This window comes from Phasianus colchicus, chromosome 5, assembly GCF_987193195.1.
Source record: "Phasianus colchicus chromosome 5, bPhaCol1.hap1.1, whole genome shotgun sequence".
NCBI lineage: Eukaryota > Metazoa > Chordata > Aves > Galliformes > Phasianidae > Phasianus > Phasianus colchicus.
The window spans coordinates 19,508,192-19,528,931 of NC_143440.1; the positions used below are offsets into that span (position 1 = coordinate 19,508,192).

Sequence of the window (20,740 nt, forward strand, 5' to 3'; positions counted from 1 at the left end):
TGGAAGGTGAAGGTGGGTATACTGGATGTGCGAAGGCTGAAGGTGGGAAGCTCAGGTGTACCCTCGTCACAGAGCTGGCACTGGAGGCAGAGCTGTGAGCTGTGCGATGTTCTGTACTGCCTGTCCTGTGAGTGGTTTTTGAAGCAATGGGCTTGGACCCATCCGACTGAGGGTAGGAATGGTTTTTGAACTGGCTGGCTTGTTTTCTAGTTATGAGTAGTAGGAAAAGAGTGCTGGGGATGGAAATGACTCTAGTTCTGATAACAGGCCAGCCCATAGTGCTGTAGTAAGGCCTTTTTCCCTGCTCCACTGTGACTTTCATCATATAATAGTAGCTTTTTTTTTTTTTTTTTTTGCTTGTTCTTCTGCCTGGGCAAATAGTACTGACAGCAATATTCTGTATTCTTTGCTGTGCACCAGTGGATCTCTTTTACTCAAAACCTCTTGGGGGAGCCAAATCTACCTTTTGCATCCTCTTTCTCTGTCATGAGCAGTGGAGGCAGCAGCTTACAGCCCCACTTCCTCCAAGGAGTTGTCACTCTCCTCTCGTGTTCCCCTGGCTGTGTCTGTTACAGCAGGTGCAGGACACAGTATCTGGTTGCTTGTGCAGTGTTTGGGGAGGGCGGAGGGCCAGTTGGTAGCAGTGCTGCATTAACTGATGCTTGCCTGCTGTGTAAGAGCTTATCGTAAAGCAGTTAGGTTTTATTTAACTCTCAAAGGCAGAGTGTGTTCAGGCAGGTGTATGAGTGCTATTTCCTCTGCTCCATGAAATTGTACAACTATGGCCAGCAAAGTTTTGTGCCAACTTTGCTACATGTTCTAGGACTACAAGGGCAGTACTGTATAAAATAGAGGTGCAACTAGTTAGATGAAAAAATTCTATTTAATCTACTTTCTAGAGTGGAAATGCTCCAAAGGGAATCTTAGATCTTTGTATTCCATGACTCTTGAGAGCAAGTCAGGATTTGCACTGGTTGGTTTCCAAGCATGCTGGCTTAAGGATACAGTACAAGAGAAGGCATCCCTCATGCATCATTCCCAGCAGAATTCTTTTAGATCACATCAACAAATGCTTGTGATGCTCATTTATTGTAGAACTGGATTTCAGGTCTTGCTGCAGCAGAGGTGTGCTGCACAGCACCCTTTGTTTAGGTGTGTGGTGGGAAATTGAAGGAAAGAAACAACCATTAATGGGTTCTTGGCAGCTGCACACACATTCTGGTTGTACTAATGGCTTCTTCTGAAGTCCTTAGAATTGGTGTTCTAAGAAGCGAAGTATTTGAGTTCTCCTGCAGGGTAACACTAAATCCAGAGTTACAGTTGAGGCATTATCCAAATACCATAGGGGTCTGAAAGATTTATGGGGCAGACTTAGAGGGGGAAGGAAATAGTTATTTCTGGGTCAAATTCTTGCTGTCAGCAGAAAGAAACCTCTGTATGTCTGACCTCACAGATGAGTAAATGCCCTTGCTCTTTGCAGTCTGGTTATAGCAAGCCACTATTTCTGATAAACACAATAAGAGGAAGAGACCATGAATGAGTCTAGCAGCTTTCTATTCAGGTATTCCATTTTTTGTCACTGCTTAAATCTCTGGCTTTACCATCTGATGGTCAGGGATGAAACCCATGCAGCTGTGGCTGTCTCCTTAATCTCTGTTTCTGGGGTAGGCTGTGTGGATAATGCTTAGGGCCAGATTTCAGGAGGGCTCCCTGTGCTGTTGCTCACCTGACTACAGGTGGTTGCCAAAGTCTTGTGGTCTTCAAACACAGGACTACTAGTCCTGCTACTACCAGAGCAAAGCAGCAGCCACTCACACCTATCAGCCGTTCCAGCCTTCTAGGTGCCAGGGCCATGACAGAGGAAGTGCCCTCTGCTCTGTCACGTCGTCTTTGTTACCATTACAGTGGAGTGGTCAGACCTTTAACTCCTAAGGTCTAATTGAAATGCGTAGGAGAAGAATTCCAGAATTAGGATTTTTCTTTCGCATCTGCTTCTTTTCAATGAAGGGTGCCTAGGTAAACTACTTTTGAGCTAGGAAAAATGCAAGTTTTGTTTATTATGCAAAAAAAAAGTGTGAACCCAGGACAGGGAAACGAATGCCTTTTTATCCCTTGCTTTGAAGCATCAAATTACGTACATATACCAAAACGATGCAAGGTGGTAAAACTACAACTACCTTTTCCACAGAAGATTTTAAATACGTTCTTGTCATTGTTAGAGAAGCAGAATAAATAACAGCAGCTGTGTATTTTAAAATTACGTTGTTAATAAAATCCCAGTACATTTACATAAATGACAACATTAATGTACAATTAACAAAGCATTGTAATATTACAGCAATAAAAGAGGACCTACATTTTTGTACAGATAGCTGGAGCAGCTGCTTGAAAATATCTTCCAAGATAGAGCCTTTTGTGGTGGTTTTCTGGCAGAACAGTAATAATTTTGTAGCATCTCTATGGCTTTCTGATAATAAATAGGGTTACTGAAGCTGGTGATCTTCAAAAGTGGATGTGTACACAAATTGTGTGCTCTGACCAACGTGTCTGTCAGGTGAATGACCCTAGGCTGATTGTTCTCCTTGCGTGCAGTGTGCCTGTTTTGGTGATTCTGTTGAAGGGTGCTATAATTCATTCTCCTTCCCTTCACCTATTTAAACCACGTCTATACCTTGCACTGGAGCTTATGCTCAGCTAAGCCTACTTCTACTAGTGTGCTTAGTTACAATATTAATTGTCGGATTTTTTAAGTGGTAGTTTCCCACCTAAACTGTTGCTTTGCCTTCTCCTTCATCCACCTGTAGCCAGTGAGCACATCTTAGCATATACTTTTGGAGGGTGCTTACAGAGATCAGGGGAACAGCTGAAGGTCGGTAAGAGCAAGGCGTGCAGTTGTATGTGATTAACCAGCTTCTTATGGTTGGGCTTATTTAAAAAGAGAAAGATAAGTGGCCTCAGACACAAAGCTGTATCTTGAGTTGTTTCCTTCCACTTAAGTCAGGTAGAAGTCTAGACAAGTCCTTCCTGAACAGAAACATCCATCTGCTATGAGGAAGGAAAAACATGAATCTTGAGTATTTCAGTTGAGGCATCTTGTGTAAGTGCTGCAGCCCAAATGTCAGAGTGCAGCCTACCTCGAGGCAGCAGTCAGCAGTGTGCTGTGCACGGTCTTCCCTGAGGTAGTGGAAACATCGCTCCATGGATGAGGATGTGGAGGCAAAGACTTGATTTCAGAGCTTGTACCTCCAGCTTCTCTCCACAGAGAGAACAAAGCATCAAAGCTGTACATTTCTCATGGTCTTAGGGAGATATTTATTGCTTATTTATGCTATCGGACAGTTTTTCAGCTTAGCGATAGCTGCTTCTACACCTGAGTCTTTTAGAAAGTCTCTCTTATGATGTCAGATCTCACAGATAATGTTCACAAACATGTTTTTAAGGTAAAAGTGAATTGGGCTATCAAACCTTTGTAATGAAAGGGTAGACAGTACTTTTTCTTCTCAAATTGGATCCAGATTAAACAATTAGCACAGTGAAACTGTATTTCAAAAAAGTTTTCTCCCCTCCCTGCCCCAGCTCAGTTCTTCATATTGCATGTGAAGAGTGAGTAATTCCAGAATTAGTAGCTCTTACTCTGCCTCATACATGTACACAGTTTCTCCCACAAGGTGCAAACAGTTCAGAGGAAAACTTATGCCGGAGTCTCTTGCCATTTGTGGAAACTGGTGTTTGTTACTGATGTGTACATCAGCTTCTGTGTTCAGACTGATGACTTGTTGAATGGGCAGTGGTCCATAGGATTAGAAAACTCCTTCTATGCAGCCTTTTTACAAGAAAAATATCTATGCATATGAACTAGGTGGCCATTATGGTGTGTAGACAGACACTTAAGACTAGATATGAGGTGTTAGATCTAGGTAAGTTGCCTCACTTCTCTACAGGCCTGCATTGTACATTGTTTGGATGGCAGCATTGATCTCTTCAGTTGGGGCTCTTTGCTTGCATCCCCAGTTCTTGATCATACTGTTCACACAGAAGAGCTCTGACAGTAGTAGCACAGAGAAGCCAGCTCCCCTCCTTCGGTGGGACGAGGCACCCACCCCTTGCTGATGGGGTATCTGATGTAGGGGACTTCCAGCGAGAACTGATGACTCCAGAAGGCAGACAGGAAAGCCTCAGCTCTGCCTGAGGCCGTGTCCCTGTGTGGTTTGAACCAGTGCTTCTGCCACTGCCTTGTTCCTGCTTCACACCCTTGAGGTGACGTACACAGAATGCAGGCGGCCAGCCAGGGCTGTCTGCAAGTCCCGTAGAGGGTCCAAGCCTTGCACTTTGCTGTTCCTGCTGTAGATCAGCTGTCTGAATGAGTCCTGCTCTAGAAGAGAGCTCATGTGTTTAAGGAAGAAGCCTTCACAAAAAGCTGCTAGTTCAGGCGCGTTGTGAATCTGCAGAAGAGTACAGTCAGTTAGCTCTTTCTGTATGTCACAGACCTACGGAATGTGCCTGGGCCTAATTTCATTTCCAGTGTTTTCTGAGATTAAAAAAACAACAGTAATGACTATGAAAAAGAACTCTGGTAGGACCAGTGATGACTAGTGATTTCTTTTGATGCTTTTTGCAGGCACAGGTGTGAGCAGAGAGGCATTTAAGCTTTTTTTAATTTCTTCCCCTGGTGGCCTGCTGCTGGCAGAGCCATGGGGCCTGCAGGCCAGTTGCTTCCTCTTAAAGGAAGAGAGCAGCTGGCTGATGAAGTGGCCAAGGTACCTGTTCTGCTGTGCAGGCAGGGAGTGGTGCCACAACATAAAGTAATGCATTGCCAGATGGTGTGCGCAACTCATAGCAATTGGAAATATGGTTCTGCTAGAGAAGGGAGGTGAATGTAGGAAAATAGGGATTTTGCACTTCTGAAACGTGGTAGGGGGGCAGTCTAGCTGTGATCCAGTTCCCTTTCCTTCATAACTGCTCTGGGCAGCCAGGTAACAGAAGAAAAATGAAGTGTTCAGTACTTGGAAGCACTGTGCACATACACTGGGGTCCTGGGAGTTTTGTGCAAATAGTTATTTAATGAAAAGTACTGGAGGCAAAGGAAGAATGGTCCTTTCCACCTCTACTGTTGCATAAGGTTACATTTTAGGCTCTAAAATGGACCACTCTGAGTTCCACAGGATGAAAAAAAAAAAAAAAAGGCCAAGTCTGATAGCCAGGCAGCAAAAAAAAAAAATCAGTGCACCATTATGGGCAAAGTAAGGGTGCACATCACTGCTCCTAATACTTCTGCTTGTCTTTTAAGGGATCCGATCCTGTCTCTGACAAACTTCTGGGAATGGCAGGCTGTTTCCTCAATGATTTTATTGATAATGTTGGTTGGGTTGTTTGATATAAAGGTTTCTGCTAGTTCTGAAGCTATAAAACAGATACCTCAGCAAAACTGCGGGGAAAGGGTTTGCTGCTTAATTGCTGGACTGTATGATCAAGTGCCTCTGCTGCTCTGAGGATGTGAATCTCTCGGGCTCTGGTGGATAATGTTGCTGTTTCAGCGCCCCAAGTCATGTCTACAGAGCTCTGTAGGGATCTCTCATCGATTTCATACATGATTGCTTTGGATGGAAAAACATACTAGTGTTGTGTAGGACTTCACAGGCTGAAACATAACATATCATCTCACTTGCGGTTGTGGCTGGGGCAGTTACCAGCATAGCAGGTACCTATTCTATGCCCATTATATTTAGTCACTGAGATGAGACTGCTGCTTCGTTGTGATTCTTAAATAAGGCAGTTTAGTGCATACCTTTGCATATTTATAGATGCTAACAGAGTTTTCCATGCTGATCGTCTGGGCACAGAGGATTTCACAGTGTCTCTGGAGGCCATCCAGTTGAAACAGGCTGGCAGCCGACAACAGCTATTAGGAGGAGAGAAGCTCGTGAGCCTTGAAAGAGCTAGGGAACATGGACAGACAGATGATCTTTTCTCTGAACAGTTTGTGACCGCCTCGTTTAACAGCTCAGTCCTCACGAAGGAGCAGAAAGGCCACTAGTACAGGCTTGCTTCTCCTGCATCTGTGCTGCCCTTTGTCACAATGACAGACAAGACCTAGGCTGCTGAACACCCCCTTTTTCTCAAAACAAAGCAGAACAGCTGTGTGTAGTCTTCAGCAGCAAACTTTAATCTCACCAGACCATTTGTGACTAAACAGCATTATTGTAAGAGGACCTGTTTGTAACAGGGAAGTGCTCCCAGTCTGATTTTTGCTGAATCATACGTAGTGCTGCAGAAGTTCAGCTGGTTTCAGTTGTTTCTTTGTGATTTTTAAACCTCTTGCTGTTTGGCCTGCCGTGGAATCAGCTACACCATCTCTGAACAGCCTTACTGCTGCCTGCTTCCTTCTCCCAGCACAGAGAGGACATGTAGAGGAAGCTTTCACACAGCTCTAGTATCAAAAGCGCTGCAGTGGTGTATTGTGTTTTTTCAACCCTTGCATCTCATGGACATAATATCAAATAATTGCTAATTCTCATTTCCAAGCAACTGCATTAAAACTTTGAACTTCTCTACTCTTGGATTGCAAGCTTGCTGTTAGTTCCTAGTTTTTGTCTTTCAAACCCTGTTTATGCCCCAGTGCACTTAGCAAGATTAAAAAAAGAGAAGAAAATACTCTCACCTCTAAGATATCAGTGGTAGGAATTTCCATGGATTCTGTTCCTCCATAGTATAAGTACTGCATCAGCATCTGGAATGGGAAGAAGGCCAGCCATGAAGCTGTTATCACTGAAGTCACAGGGGGCTGTGAATGACTGCACTCCCCTTCCTGAGCAGACAAGGATCACATAGTATGCTGGCTCCCATCTCCTCTTGGCTCTTTTTTTTCTCTTGTTGCAATTTTGCTGCTTTCTAATATTATTTCTTCTCAGGCTTTGAAGAGGGCCCTGCTGAAGATCTTAAGCTGAGAGAGTGACCAGTGTGTCTCCGATATGAACATCTTTGTAAAAACACTCTTGTTTGGTAAAACCTCGCAGGCTGGTCATACACAGCTGCCAGCTAGCTGGAGCACTGAGTCTGCCATGCCATGAGCATGTGTGTTGCGGGGACCTCCCAGCCTCTTGCCTCTCCTGCTGTGCTTCTAATCAGCTTCCAGCCTCCCCCCACCGCCATTGGGGCAGAAGGAAAAAGCCTAATTGTTTGCAGCAATTGCAGTTGGGGCTCTTTGATCTCCATGTGCGCACCCCAGCCAAACCAGGATTGCCGTATCTAGGGAACAGCTCAGTTTGATATTAGAAAGGGAAGTCACTCTGCTGTTCTTATACCGTGGAAGCAGGTATGGATGCATGCTGTGCTTACCACTTCTAGCAGTAGTGGTAACAAAATTAAGCTTGTACTTGTAAAGTTTTCCTATTTGAGCAATGCAAGCACAGAGAAGGCAAGCTGCTTTCCAGCAGAGCCTTGAGCATAACCTAGAGCTCCAGTGATTCAGTTTGCTGCCCCATCCTCTGAGTAGTGTAATTGAGATTACTGTAGAACGTCAGAACCTCTTTAGCTAGCCTGATATTGTTTACCATCAAATCATCTAGTTCCAGGAAGTACTGCCATTGTTTTACTTCTTTTTAATTAGTTGCATTCTTCAGTGAAGCAAAAGTTTATCTTCTGAAATCTTCTGATGTAAAAATTTTGTTAGGGAGGTTTAATTCCACTTGATTCTATTTTACTTTCTGTCACTTCCTGAGTTTCATAGTTTGGTGTTAGATAGATGACATCCAAACTTGTATAGCCCCTTTCAAGTAGGACCAAGATGTTCCAACAGGCAATTTCCATTCTCTCAATGTGAGGTGATGGCAGCTTTGTATGCATCATAGAAAGAGCCCCAGTACTGTAGTGAAGCAATTACACAACCCATTCTGCACTTCAGATTTCTGTTCTGTACCTTTCTTTGAAATCAGGTGCAGACCTGGAAAGCTGGAATAACTAACTAGCACACTTCACTGCTAGTTTTTGTCCTTGAGTATGTGCTAAGTAATCAGTTTTATCTACATCATGAATTTTAGGCCCATTAAATCCAGAAATGTCATAAAAATGAAGTGACATTCTCGATTTTGAGCCTTTCTTGAAAATGATGTTGCTAATTTCTGATAATGTGATTTGAATTAATATTGAAGCCTGGCAATCTGCCTGTAAGTAAGCTTACCTTTTGGTTAACAGAACTTGAGATCTGCCTGGAAGCCTTTTAGAAGTATGTTAAGTATAAGACTGTTTCACATGCCTTATGGAAGAAACAATTGTCTAGCGAGATTATAAACATATAAGCTGTAAGTTTTTGTTTGAATTTGGTCCTAGTGAAAAGCTTGAGACAGACATCAGACTCATAAAATAGAGGTTGAATTTAAGCTCATCTCTAGTTGTAGATTATCACCAATATTAAGTCTCAGCCCTCACAGCCTCAAAGTATGTGAGAAGATGATGAGTAAAGAAAAGGTGAGATGTGCTACATACCTTGAAAATATTGTATTTCATATCACTAATTTCAACAGTCTTGCTTCCATGGCTGTCATGTTCCGTTTTATTGGTCATTAGAGTCTTAAACCTGAGAATAATTTTAATAGATTTCTGTATTATTACTTCACACACTCACTACCTGTTGACAAACAGTCAAAGATCTTCCTTTGTTACCATTTTTAAGTTGACAACCAAAACATTCCTTTTAAGCTAAAGATAATTGCTTTGGAACTTCAGGGGCAAATTAACCAGTAAATTGCAAGAGATTCATTCAAACCCACTTCATAATAGTTGAAAACACTTATTTTGCCAGTGAGAGAAAGATGCGTGTGTACCAGCCACGGGTGAAACATGAAATAGTTGTGCCTCTAGCACAGCAAACTGAGAGGGGGAATGAAAAAGGCATGGAATGCCTTGGTCTGTGCACTCCCAACTACTGCACAGGTTTCTAGGGTTTATTACTGATCAATTCATGTCAGTGCAGCCCAGGATTTCCTTAACGTATATTAGGAATGACTAGGAACAATTGGATGGTAGAAAAACTCATCCTTATGCTGTGTTCTTAACGTTAGCAAAGATGATATGGACTGATCCTGCAGCTCTGAATTATGTCTGCAGTCCATATCGTTAGCATCCTGTATTACTGTAGTGAATGATTAAGAATTAGTCACAAAAAAAATAAAGAAGGGTCAGAGCTTCCTTTCATATTATGTACAGAGCCATAGAAAGCGATTTATTTACCTGTTAGATGCAGTAACCAGCAGGACTTTGTGTGCATAAAACAGCTTTCCTTCTACTAAGAAGGTCACATCAGACATTTCTTTATTATTTAGAAAGTGAGGATCTGTTAAGGCAAGAAAAGAAAATGAGGGTGAGTTTTGGTGTCTCTGTTTGTTTTTCTTTTTTTTTTTTTTTGAAACAATATATGCTTTAAATGAAATACTACACAAGCTTCAGTGTTTGGGTGAGCATCTTACCGAGCCGAGCTGGCAGTGTCTTGTGGATTTCAGGAATACTGGGTATAGGACTGCTGCCGTAGCAATGGGTGAAGATGGATGCAAGCTGCTGATTGATAGAATCATTCTGTGAGGAGAATAGAACAGATATCAATCAGCGCTTTGCTCTGAGAGAGTTTCAAACATTCTGTAACAGTTCTCTCAAGGCTTATAGCAACTGCTCCCTACAAGAACAACCTCAAAACAGAAGGACCAGCCACATGATCTACCAGTGCACTCTGAAAGAATGCTCTCAGCAACAGTTTACAGGCCAGCTCTCTGTCGTGAAATAGTCATAGGCAATCTTTAAATGAGAGAAAAGAAGGAAAATGTTGCTGAACAAAAGCTTTGTTCAAAAGCTCCTAGAAGATACTATTGAAGTAGCTTGAATTGCCCAGTGCTGTAATGATAATGCTTCCTGTTACATTTGCACAGTTTCAAAATCCAGTTGCTGAACTGAACTTTTAACAGAATAGCTTTCACTGGTACAGAAATAACAATCTGTATTGTGAGGGCTGCTTTTATGATTCCCTGTCATTGGGCTGTATATGAATTTAGATTAAATGCTGTCGAGGCCATCTTCATACTGCAGTCACAGGGACTCAGTGTACGCACTCACCTGTTTTTGATGTGCCCTGGTTTATACAGTTGCAAAAGACCTGGTTCAAACACGTGATTTTGATAGTGTTATAATGCTTACTTTGCTGGTTTTGAGGATATCGAACATGAGCTGAAGCCCTTCATTAACCAGTTCCTCATTGTAGTCTTCTTCCTTAATGGTGACAAATTCCCGTAAGAGGGTCTGTACAACCGAGTAGCGACACTGGTAAAAGGTTGTCCGTAGTGATTCAATCCACACATGGAGCTTCCATGGGACTCCTGTAGCCAGAACAAAAGAAAGGTGATGAATACAGAAATAACAGTGAGTGGATACCTCTGTTAGTACATAATAACACTCAAGTGTTAGCACTGAAGTAGATCTTTACCTCTTGTTTTACAGCAGATACATTTTTGTCTTGTCATTAAAGGTGACTGAGCTGGGTCACTGACGGATTAAGCAACTTGTCTACAGTAGCAGAGGACTGATAAACTGGTCCAGGACCCTCTGCTGATTGTTAAGGACCAGAGACTCCTTGTGTACTTAGCTTCATCAATGGTCAGAACACAGAGTAAATTTATACTAAACTTGTTTGCATACCTGACCCTACGCATAGCATGAGGTCTTTTCTTGTTGTTGACAATAGACACACAAATTTCAAAGCTGCTCTTTTCTGCATTCAGATCAGACCTGTTCTTTCACCTCTAGATCAAATCCACTTTAACCCCTGACTTTACCTTTGGGTTAAAAGGGCTAGACTTATAAATATGAGGGAGAGAGATGGCCCTTGCTTTTAATTATTAAGTACAGCTGTTTCCCAGAAACTTAGGAGAGATTTCCAGTTGGGGTTGCAGGCATTTTTCCAAATGAAATGGGGGAAAAAAAGCTTTATGCTCCCTGAGCATGCACAAGACTTAAAAAATAAATGAAGAAAGCAACTTACCAAGTCCTCTGAGCTCCATGGTGATGTCTACGTAGCCATGCTCAGCACTGTAGTACATGGCCTCTTGCAGGGCCTTCGTTCTTGTTTTACAAAGCTTGACCTGTCCCTCTGTGGAGCTGCCTTGGCTGGAGGTGTCACTCTCCACTCCCTCAGCCAAAATCTCCTCCAGTGAGAGGACATCTCCCTTCATTTGCTGGGGCTGGGTCAGGAGCTTACGCAGAACGTTCCTGAGGAGGAACAAGTAGTATTGCTTATTAATAAATGAAAGAGCAGTAATTCAGACAGGACTGTTGTGATTTGGGTTTATAGGTATGGCTTAGCAAATTATTTCCTTCCCAAAGATAGATTTGGGCTTTGACAGACATCTCGCAGATACAGAGCAGCATTTAAGACTCCTTCCTTCCCCTTACTGCAAGATAGAAATTGATACCCTTATAGAAGGGACAAATTTATGCAGTATGCTCTTGTACCCTAGCAGTACCAGGGCACATTTCAGAGTGTTGGAGCAAACTGACTTTTATTGCAGCCTATACTTTGGCGCGCTTCTAGAAGCACACTTCCTTCTGCCAGCTCTATCTATGGTAACACCTTAAGCTCTGAAGTAAGGATTACAAAGCATCTGTTAGAACCCTTGCTGTTTCCCTGATTGATCAACTTTAGCACTGTTGTTTTAGTCAGCCTTACTTTCTGTACCAGCAAATAGAAACCATAAAAAATGACAGTTCTGCTTCACTAAATCCAGGGAGAATTTTCTAGTTTGGAATTTCACAGAGCAGTTACAAGAAAGAGGTTTGCTTGTGTCCAGACAGACGTTTTAGGCAGCTTGCATCACTGGTCTCCCTGCAGACAGCTGCAGCCATCTGCAACAGACATTCTCATCCCCGGGAGTCCACTCAGACACGCAGCTGTGGCACCGCACTGCCACTAGCTGGTGCTCTCCTTGCACCCACACGACTCCATGGGACTAGAATGGGAGAACTGCAGGCTTTCCATCAGCCTCCCCTAGATGACTGGAGAATAAGCCTTGAATTTCAGTTTGCATGGTTGGATGTCTCAGCAGGTTGTGGGAGGGGAACGGAGTTGGGATCAGAACAGCGTTTCTGGAGTCTTACACTGTAAATAACAGCATTAGGCTGTTCCAGCTTTGCTGTGTTTGGGCCTCATTTGAACTTGAAATGTTTTCCCTGGTGTAGCCAGATGTGTGGTGTGCCTGGAGGTGTGCTTTTGGCTCTGCTGTAACACACGTCTGTGTGCCAACAAGGTAGCTGCTACTGAGCACGTTGCCATAAAGGCGTGTGGTAACATTGCAGGAGACCCCTGGATATCACTCAGCCCATCACTGTAGGTGGTGTGGGCCTGTTTTAATTGGCTCGTTATGCTGACATTTTTCTGGGAATGGAAGAATTTCTGGATGAGTTTGTACATAACATCTTATTTTTAAATAACCACCCTGCAAGCAGGGTTAGAAAGCCTAGTCTAGCTTTTTAGTGTATTAATGACCAATCTCTTGGTCGGTCATCCAGAAACCAGTGATACATTCATCTGAATTCTGTAGCAGTTTATTTTTGCCACTTCTTAATGTGATTGGAATCTGTCTCAATATCATGAACTGCTATCTTTGCAGCTAGCCTATAAGTGGAACTTAATCTGCTAAAGGATGGGCTAGAACCATCTCTTCTCTCTTCCCTCTCAGTGCTGCAGAGCTAGACCAGCAAATGAGAGAAAAAACAAGTGACCTTTCTGCATTTTGTGCTTTTGACCAATATATAATCCTTTTCTTTTTTCAAAGGTACTATTACTGAATAATGAAAATCTTGCATGATTTTCTTTTCCTCAAAAAGATGCAACAGAAAGCAGCTACTGGTTTATAGAATCAGACAGTTCACCCCAGCACTACCTACATCATAATTGGAATAATCAGAGAAACTAAGCAGTGCTAAAAAATGGTTACTCTCAGCATTAACACCATCTTCTGAACTGCACATCCAGGGATTTGGGCATAAGACAAGCAATATACCTACAGTGTGTAAGCCTTAAGCAAAAAAACTCTTCTGAACATGAATGGAGCTTTACCTGTGTCCGTGCGCAGCTGAGTGACTGAAACAATTCATATCTTCATGAAGTGAAGATGACATGCCATTGACTTCCAGCATACTCAGGAGGGGGTCAGCACCCCTGCTTAGCAGTAGGCTGACCAACTCGTAATTTCCTAGGGAACAATTAACAAAAATACCATGTCTCTTTCTTTTTTGAAACGTAACTCAGGACTGTTATCAGGCAAAGTGTACCAGCAGCTTTTAGGCTGCTAACTAAGGTTTTCAAAGCATCCTGTAAGCATGTGTTAGGCTTCATGACATCTCTGAGGAGAATGGAGTCACAGAACAGCTAAACTACACAGGAATGCACAATTAGCTACAGGCAGAAAGAAAATTAAACTGGTCTGGCACTTTCAGTACACAAAAGCATCCTCAGCTGTTCAGTTGGTGGGTGAGGTTAACAGAGAAGGCCAGAAGGAAGTTGCTGACCATGCTGACCATAAAGCCACCTTGCAGACAGGTATATTGGTGCAGTTCACATTCACCTGGGCTCTCTTCCACTCTTTTCATAAGATATAGCAGTGAGTGGTGGCAAGAGACCTTGCACAATGTGCATCTTTCGCTGTGGCATGGGGGGGGGAAGGCGGCCTTTTTTTTTTATCCTCTCAGTAAAACTTGGAGCAGATAAGGCAGAGATTTGTGCTCATGAAGGCACAAAAATAAAGCAGAAGGAAATGAAAGGGGAAAAAAAGGCTAGAACTGACATGCTGAAAAACAACAGGTACTTCTAGACTAGCGCAGGCTTGTTCATAGAATACAAAAATCTTTACAGAGCTAGGTAGAAGAAATGCAGAATTTTACTCATATTTAATAAATTAATAAAACAAATGTCTCTATATAGCAGTTCTTTCCTCAGGCTGAATTTAAACTTGTTAATTTTTACATCTGGAAGTTATTTAGAGCCAAGACATGCCTAGGCTAGACAGTAGCTGTTTTATGTTTCTTCACAGAGCCCTGTGCAAAGGAGGAGCTGTTTCAGCTTAAGTATGGAGGCTGCTGGCAGGAGATAATAGTTGGTACTACTGGCAGAAGTAGGCACTCAATTAGTGCCCATCAGCTGTTGCACATGATTGCTGTCAGTCACTGCCAACTCAGGCTGAGTTCACATTAGTGGCTTAGAAATGAAAAAAAATGCTGACTGTCTAGCTCCTGGTACTGCCCATTTGGTATCTTTGCTGTATCTGCAGACCAAATCCTAACACATTTTACAGATTCCTGACCCAGGCATCAATTAATTGTGATTGTTTTATGATAGCAAGAGACAGAGTGTGCCGTGGTTGTATGTAACTTACCTGCTGCTGAAGCCAGTTGAAGTGGGGTCTCAGCGTAGTTGTCTTCTCCACTGTTAACAGCAGAGCCCTCAACGTGAGCACCAGCATCCAAGAGTAGCTGCAACAGACACGTTAAAAACAGGAGTTGAGAAAACAGCAGGTCAGCAGTGCACACCAGAAAAGGCTATGTGCTAGGAAGGAAAACGAAAAGATTCATGATGAAGCGTGCATACGCACAAAGGGAACATCTTAAAGGCTAAAGCAAGATACCTTTTGCAGGTCAAGTTTTTCATGCGTGTCTTTAATCAGCCTAGGGCTAAAGCCTGACACAAATGTCAGTTCAGAGATTTATTTTCTTTTACTTTACTGTACTTTCAGCAGTGAATTTATGCTAAAAAAAAATTCTCAGCTGACAGACTGGAGAATATCTACTCTTTTTTTAATCTCTTATTATGAACTTGATTTTACTAATTGTAATTTCCCAACCCCAAAGAGCTCTGCAGTCAGAGTGTCTCTTGAGCATAGGAAGTTCGTCTTATTTAGTTTCATGATGTGTGCAGGAAGCAGGGTACACCTTCAGTGAATTAGCCCTGTAGGCCAAACATAGCCCTTGGTCTCTCCCAAGCCCTGTATAAGAAGGCCCTAGCAGCCTTAGTGATCTGCTATGCACAGAAGTGGCTTTTCTTTGAACACACCAAGCTACTCACAAAAGCAACTGCATGTTTCCTAGACAGAGGGGAGATTATGCATCTCTTATGGCCAAGCAGTGCTGGCAGTCAGCAGCAGAGGGGTACCCAGAGCAGCACCACTGCAGCACCAGTGATGAGTGCTGTGCTCCAGCCAGCAGCAGAGGTTCTTCCTCTGAGTGTGAGTGTCCAGATGGCTGTAATGGGTAACACTGTCACAATTAAACAGTTTCAGCCATTCCTGATTAATGGTACTGGCCTGGGCACAGCATATACATTCACAATTTTATTATAAAACTAAAACTGTTTGTAGAGCATGACAACTGGTTCATTGGCTGGTTTGCCAATGAATAGTTGAGATGTAAATTATTCCAGGTAATTATCCTATGGCAGGCCTTACCTGGAACAGTGGTTTCATACACAGAATCCAGAGAAAGCTCACATCTACCCTTTAAAGGATGGTTGCCAAAGGAAAGATTATATAAAATCTTTAAAAGTTTTAAAGCAAGCAGACACAGTGGGTATGCAGCCCAGTAGGGACTTTGATCCATCTGGTTACAGATCCTGGGAAAATCACACTTATCTCTCACATAAATTAAGGCTGTCCAGCCCTTGCAGTACCAAAGGCTGTGCAGGCAATTTGCCAGGTGGGATCTAGTCTTTGTAATTATTTACAAACATATACAAAATGTGACTGTATGCAACTTCCATTTGATTGTGTCTTTTTTTTTCCCTTTGAGCAGAAGGTAAATTAAATTCAGCAGTTACTGTCTTGTTTTGGTATTGATTTTGAGTTCCCCTTGAAGTTTGAGCAGAATTTCCAGGATTCCACTCTTATTCTGCTGCCTCTGGCATTCACTCCATGGAAGAGGGAACAGGGTGGGTGAATGCTTAAATACTTCGGTCCCTCAGTATCTTGGGCAAAGGTTCCTGACCAAAGAGTTTCTTCTGCTTACCTGAACAACAGATATATGCCCGTGTAACACAGCAAAGGTGAGAGCAGTCCAGTGCCGGCTGTCAGGATGGACTGAAGGGTATCGTGGAGAGGTACTGGGAACCTGGGCAAGGAAACCAGGTAGTTATTAATCACTGCAGCATCCGTCTTCCATAATCTTTAGACTTCCATATAACTGGCTTTCCCTTTGTAAGTGATGGCCCCAGGGAATGGTAACAAATAGCATTTAGTAAACACTGCCAGCACTACTTGCTGTCTGGTCCTCTGGGCCTTTTTAATAGGCTTGTTGGTTTCTCCTGGCGGCATCTCTTTAAGGAAGGAGGCCCCTTCACCTCCACCATGCCTATTAGACTTGCCCGTGAGCACTCCAAGTAGTCCTGAAGGTATTTTCCCCTCTCCCAAACTTCTGAAGCAGCGACTTCTGAAAGAAGTGCCTTGCCCTGAGATTGGGACAGAACCTTCCAGAAACGAAGACTTCAGTTGGTAGGAGAAATTTGATAGTGGTATACTAACTGCTCTTGTTAATTTACAGACTAAGGATGAATGATGATGAGGAGCAGGTACTCCATTACTTACTGGTATATCTAAATTTGCTCCGGCATCTATAAGCATTTGGACCATTGCTTCATCTCCAGCAGCACAGGCATACATCAGCGGGGTCATACCCTTTAGGGGAGGAAAAAAAAAAGTTACCTTTCTATAGCAATAGCAGATCTGTCACAGATGCAGAGTTTGAGTCTTAAGTACAGAGTGTGAGTGTGTGCATATGTTGAAAATGTTTTTGTTTCAGTGTAGGTCTGGCTCAATGTGCTAATATGGAAAGGCACTGTGGTCAAAAATTAGAGGTCAAGACTGCTACAATTACTGAGCTTCATAGGCTGCAAAAAAAGAAATAGCTTTTTTTTTTTTTTTTTTTTTTAATAATTTCTAGCCAGATGAACTGAAAGCAGTACACAGGAATCTACTTGGCAACGTATCCCTATTGCTAAAATGCTACTTGCCACAATATTTCAGCATTTCAGTCCCATAAGTCTGTCTCTGTTTAACCAACAAATTGTGATGGCTCAGAAATGAATTGAGAGGAATGAGCCTCACTTAGAGAGTTAATTCCAGAAGTAGCTAAGGACAGAAAGTCAAATCAATTCCTGCTCGTACTCTGTAGCATTTTGTCTCCTTTAATTACTTTGGATGTTTGACTCTTTCATAGGTACTATTTCTGCTGTTCTTTGTGTAGTAATACAGGTTCATCTTTAGACAGCTGTATCAAAATAGAAGCAAATCTCAAACAGAGGAGTTCTGGTTTTGAATCTGCAAAGGCATCTTTTCAGAATAGACACAATTCCAGTCTTCCTACACACGAGGAAGCTATCTATGCCCATTTGCAAAGATGTTCAGGAGTGAGGGACAGAGTAGGTTTAGCTTACTGGGGCTCTGCAGGGGAGACCAATTCTTTAATACAAACAAGTAAACTTCACTGCGAATTCAAAAATGAGCTCATATTTATTGCCACAGTCAGGGTTCTAAAACTACCAGGTTTCTATAGAAATACATATACACTTATTTCCCCAACTCAGTTTTGCATTCCCTGCTTGCTGCTCATTATTCATGCGGAAGAAGAGATTCTGGTTAGAAACATGGGAGCAATACTCTGCAAACACAGCAGAGCTGCCAACACTTTCTGGTCCCCTTGTTCACAGGGGACTGGCTAGAGGAAGACATCAGCCGGATGATAACAAGATCATAAATAAATGACAGCAGTAAGTCCTCAATCTTTCCAAAGTTGCCTACAAAGCAGGGTCCTTACATAGAAAAAAACTAAAACTTCTCCCAGTTTGCTGGTTGGCTGCAAAGGAGTGCCATGATACTACAGTATTTGTTCACAGGGCAAAATATCAGAGAACGGGGCCGTTCTGGTTTGGAAGAACAGAAGTCCCGAGGGCTACGTGAGCAGAAATTACAAAAACTTAAGAAAAAAAATCAAGGAAGTAAATAGCAGACTTTCATAATATAAATCTGCCACCAGTGTCACTTTAACAAAGTCAGTGTCAAGGGCATCTGTGAAATGATACATGTCTGTGACCACAAAACTTATATGGGATATGTAAATAAGGCGTAGTTAAATGTAGTTCTGCCCATGTTTGTATGCATTTTCATATACCTTTTAAATTGCAGGATGCTAGAAAGTACCATGGAAGACTTACTCATTTCACAACTGGGTCTGAAAACCTCTTTACTTGAATGTAAATCTTTCCTACTGATAAATATCCTATTGTTTCTGAGACATGACAGGTCTTTCTCATTGCAGTGACATCTATAATGAATGTTTATTTGGGGGAGGTGGATGGTTGTTAAATTTTTTTTTAATTAGAAGGTAAATCAGTGCATTGAATGATGCCCCAGAGAACAGACTGCTGTTACTCGATCTGACTGATAGCACAAACAGAGGCAGCTAAAGACTTCCCAGAGTAACAAGTCCCTATGCTTAAATGCAGCTGAGCAGGGATAGGTAAAAATAAAGCATGAGAGCTTTTAGCAAAGCTAATACTGACTCATACCAGTGCCACTGGGATTCTCTGTGCTGTTTCATCTACCACACTGCACTGAGAACAGACAGTCCACTTCAAACAGGCAACCTGAGAGCCATCACAAGCAACACCTTTTGGTTGCTCATCACTCACCCAGATGGGATTTTGGCTGTTAAACCAGAAAAGATTGGCACTGGCAAAAACAACTTTGTTTTGACACTGTCTTAACATTAAGGTAACATCAGACTTTGCATTTGCAGCCAGCATATTAACCTGTCTTCAGTCAGTGCCTGAGACAGACCATCCAAGAAGCAGACCTGCATTCCAGCAGATAAAGAAACAATTCACTCAAGGCTTTGACTGGCTTGTGAGGGTTGCATGAGTGGGGGATTTCTATTCTTTTTTTTTTTTTTTTTTTAAGAGATGAGTTTTCCACACTAAAACATCTGCTAGAATTAGAGAAGTTTTGGAGAGGCAACTAATGCTTAAGACCTACAAAGTAAGGAACACACAATTTGATGCTAAAATTTTGTGTGTGTATGGTTCTATGGCATACCTGATCATCCATGGTGTTAACTCCATCAGCTCCCAGTGCATCTATTGCTTGATTGATCAGATCTGTCCTTCCACAGTTCAGCATTCGGAAACCCAGATCCTGCTGGAATTTTTCAGTAGCAGCCTTAGCATCCAGTCTCCGGAAGGAACTAAAGCAGCATTCAGGCCTGTGGAGGACAAAACAATTTATGGATTTTTTGTGTTTTTTTTTTTTTTTTTTTTTAAATCATCTCCTCCTACATAAATCAGGCTTATACGATGTCATGGTTTTACCTACTGCACACCTCCATCACGTAATTGTTTCTGAAGAAATCTGGCTAAACTTCAGTCATACTGGAGATAGTAGTTCTAGCTCTTAGGGACAGACAGTAAATTCATGTGAATATTACAGGAAAAAATGGTGCCAGATAGAGAAATGTCATCGGTGCTTTCTGTGGAAAGGGTAGAAAGAAATCCTTACTCCCTGTCACTCAGCCTCTCACTTCAAGGGCACCTCTGGACCAGGCTACTGCAGCAGTGAGGTTACTGTGGCAGGAGAGGGCTCACAGGGTACAAACCTGCAGCAACTGAGTTATCATTCATTCTGCTGCTTACTGGAAAAAAAAATGCTTTAAGTAATTAGCTCTGCATCTTTCATGAGGTGGTATCACATAATATGATGTGGCTGTCATAGGAGAATGCATCCTACATAGGCGAAAACATGTTCCAAAGAGGAAAAAGAGATTTAGAGGAGGTTACACATATACAAAACACCAGCCAAGCAGTAGTACTATGATGAGACCATTAGGCTGTCTGACTGCCAGACAGTTATTCTGAAAGATGATTCTTATTTTTCAGATTGTTTTCTTCAGAAAAAAAAATCAAATTTCAAAAAAAGCCCCCCAAAAACAAAAAAAATTCAAATCTCAACTTTTCTTCAATGCCTCGAAGGAAATGAGGTAATGTTCCTGTGAGGCTTTATTAACTCCTTATCCTCCAGATGACTATCAGATAGCCTTTATCTCATTTGGAAGTAGTCCAGAAATTACTGTAAATCCCCCTGGTCGTGCTGAGAGCTCTGAGTTCCAGAGCTGGAGGCCTATCTCCCTCACTGACCAAACATTCCCAAATTGGAGGTGAGCACTGATATGCTCAGCCCTTTGATGCTATTTCAGGCTGAGTGCCTTCTCTACTAGTTGTCTGGTTTCAGCACAAGCTCTTGTGCAAACTGTCGGTGAGCGAGATAGTAGTTTGCCAAGTTCCTTTGAAAAGCGAGACTCTTTCAAGGAGGCTAACCTGGAAACTCTGTATAGGCTGCCAGATAAGTAAAACACTCATCACTTAGAAGACTCAGGATGAATCGTACTCAAGTATTAATTCAGCTGGACATTTTGTATGTTTCTGAACTGCATCAGCGCTGATGACAAATGGGACCCAGCTGCAATGAAAAATATGCTGAGTTCACAAAACTCACTCCTCAGCCTGGTGAGCAGTCCCATTGCATGTGGGAAAGCAGCATCACTGCAGCTGCATCAGGGTGAAATATGAGGAGCAGTCAGCAGGGAAGCAGAGTGACAGCCTTGGAGTCACCCGCTCTTTGGAGATACATCCATAAATAAAATGCAGCTTCCAGGCAATGAGTGCAGATATCTG

At 42.4% G+C, this 20,740-nt stretch overlaps 1 protein-coding gene across 1 annotated transcript in view; it reads right to left on the bottom strand.

The window, feature by feature from the left end:
• Positions 1 to 226: 226 nt before the first annotated feature.
• Positions 227 to 20,740, bottom strand: part of ABTB2 (ankyrin repeat and BTB domain containing 2) — a 134,887-nt gene continuing 114,373 nt past the window's right edge. The window contains exons 5-17 of the mRNA XM_031593333.2: positions 19,110 to 19,275; positions 16,605 to 16,694; positions 16,030 to 16,131; positions 14,409 to 14,505; positions 13,094 to 13,229; positions 11,021 to 11,247; positions 10,180 to 10,358; positions 9,462 to 9,567; positions 9,226 to 9,328; positions 8,482 to 8,572; positions 6,659 to 6,727; positions 5,786 to 5,899; positions 227 to 4,442 (exon numbers count right to left, since the gene is read on the bottom strand). Of these exons, the coding sequence (XP_031449193.1) occupies positions 4,245 to 4,442; positions 5,786 to 5,899; positions 6,659 to 6,727; positions 8,482 to 8,572; positions 9,226 to 9,328; positions 9,462 to 9,567; positions 10,180 to 10,358; positions 11,021 to 11,247; positions 13,094 to 13,229; positions 14,409 to 14,505; positions 16,030 to 16,131; positions 16,605 to 16,694; positions 19,110 to 19,275 (1,678 nt within the window). The 3' untranslated portion in view covers positions 227 to 4,244. The remainder of the gene's footprint in view (positions 4,443 to 5,785; positions 5,900 to 6,658; positions 6,728 to 8,481; positions 8,573 to 9,225; positions 9,329 to 9,461; positions 9,568 to 10,179; positions 10,359 to 11,020; positions 11,248 to 13,093; positions 13,230 to 14,408; positions 14,506 to 16,029; positions 16,132 to 16,604; positions 16,695 to 19,109; positions 19,276 to 20,740) is intronic.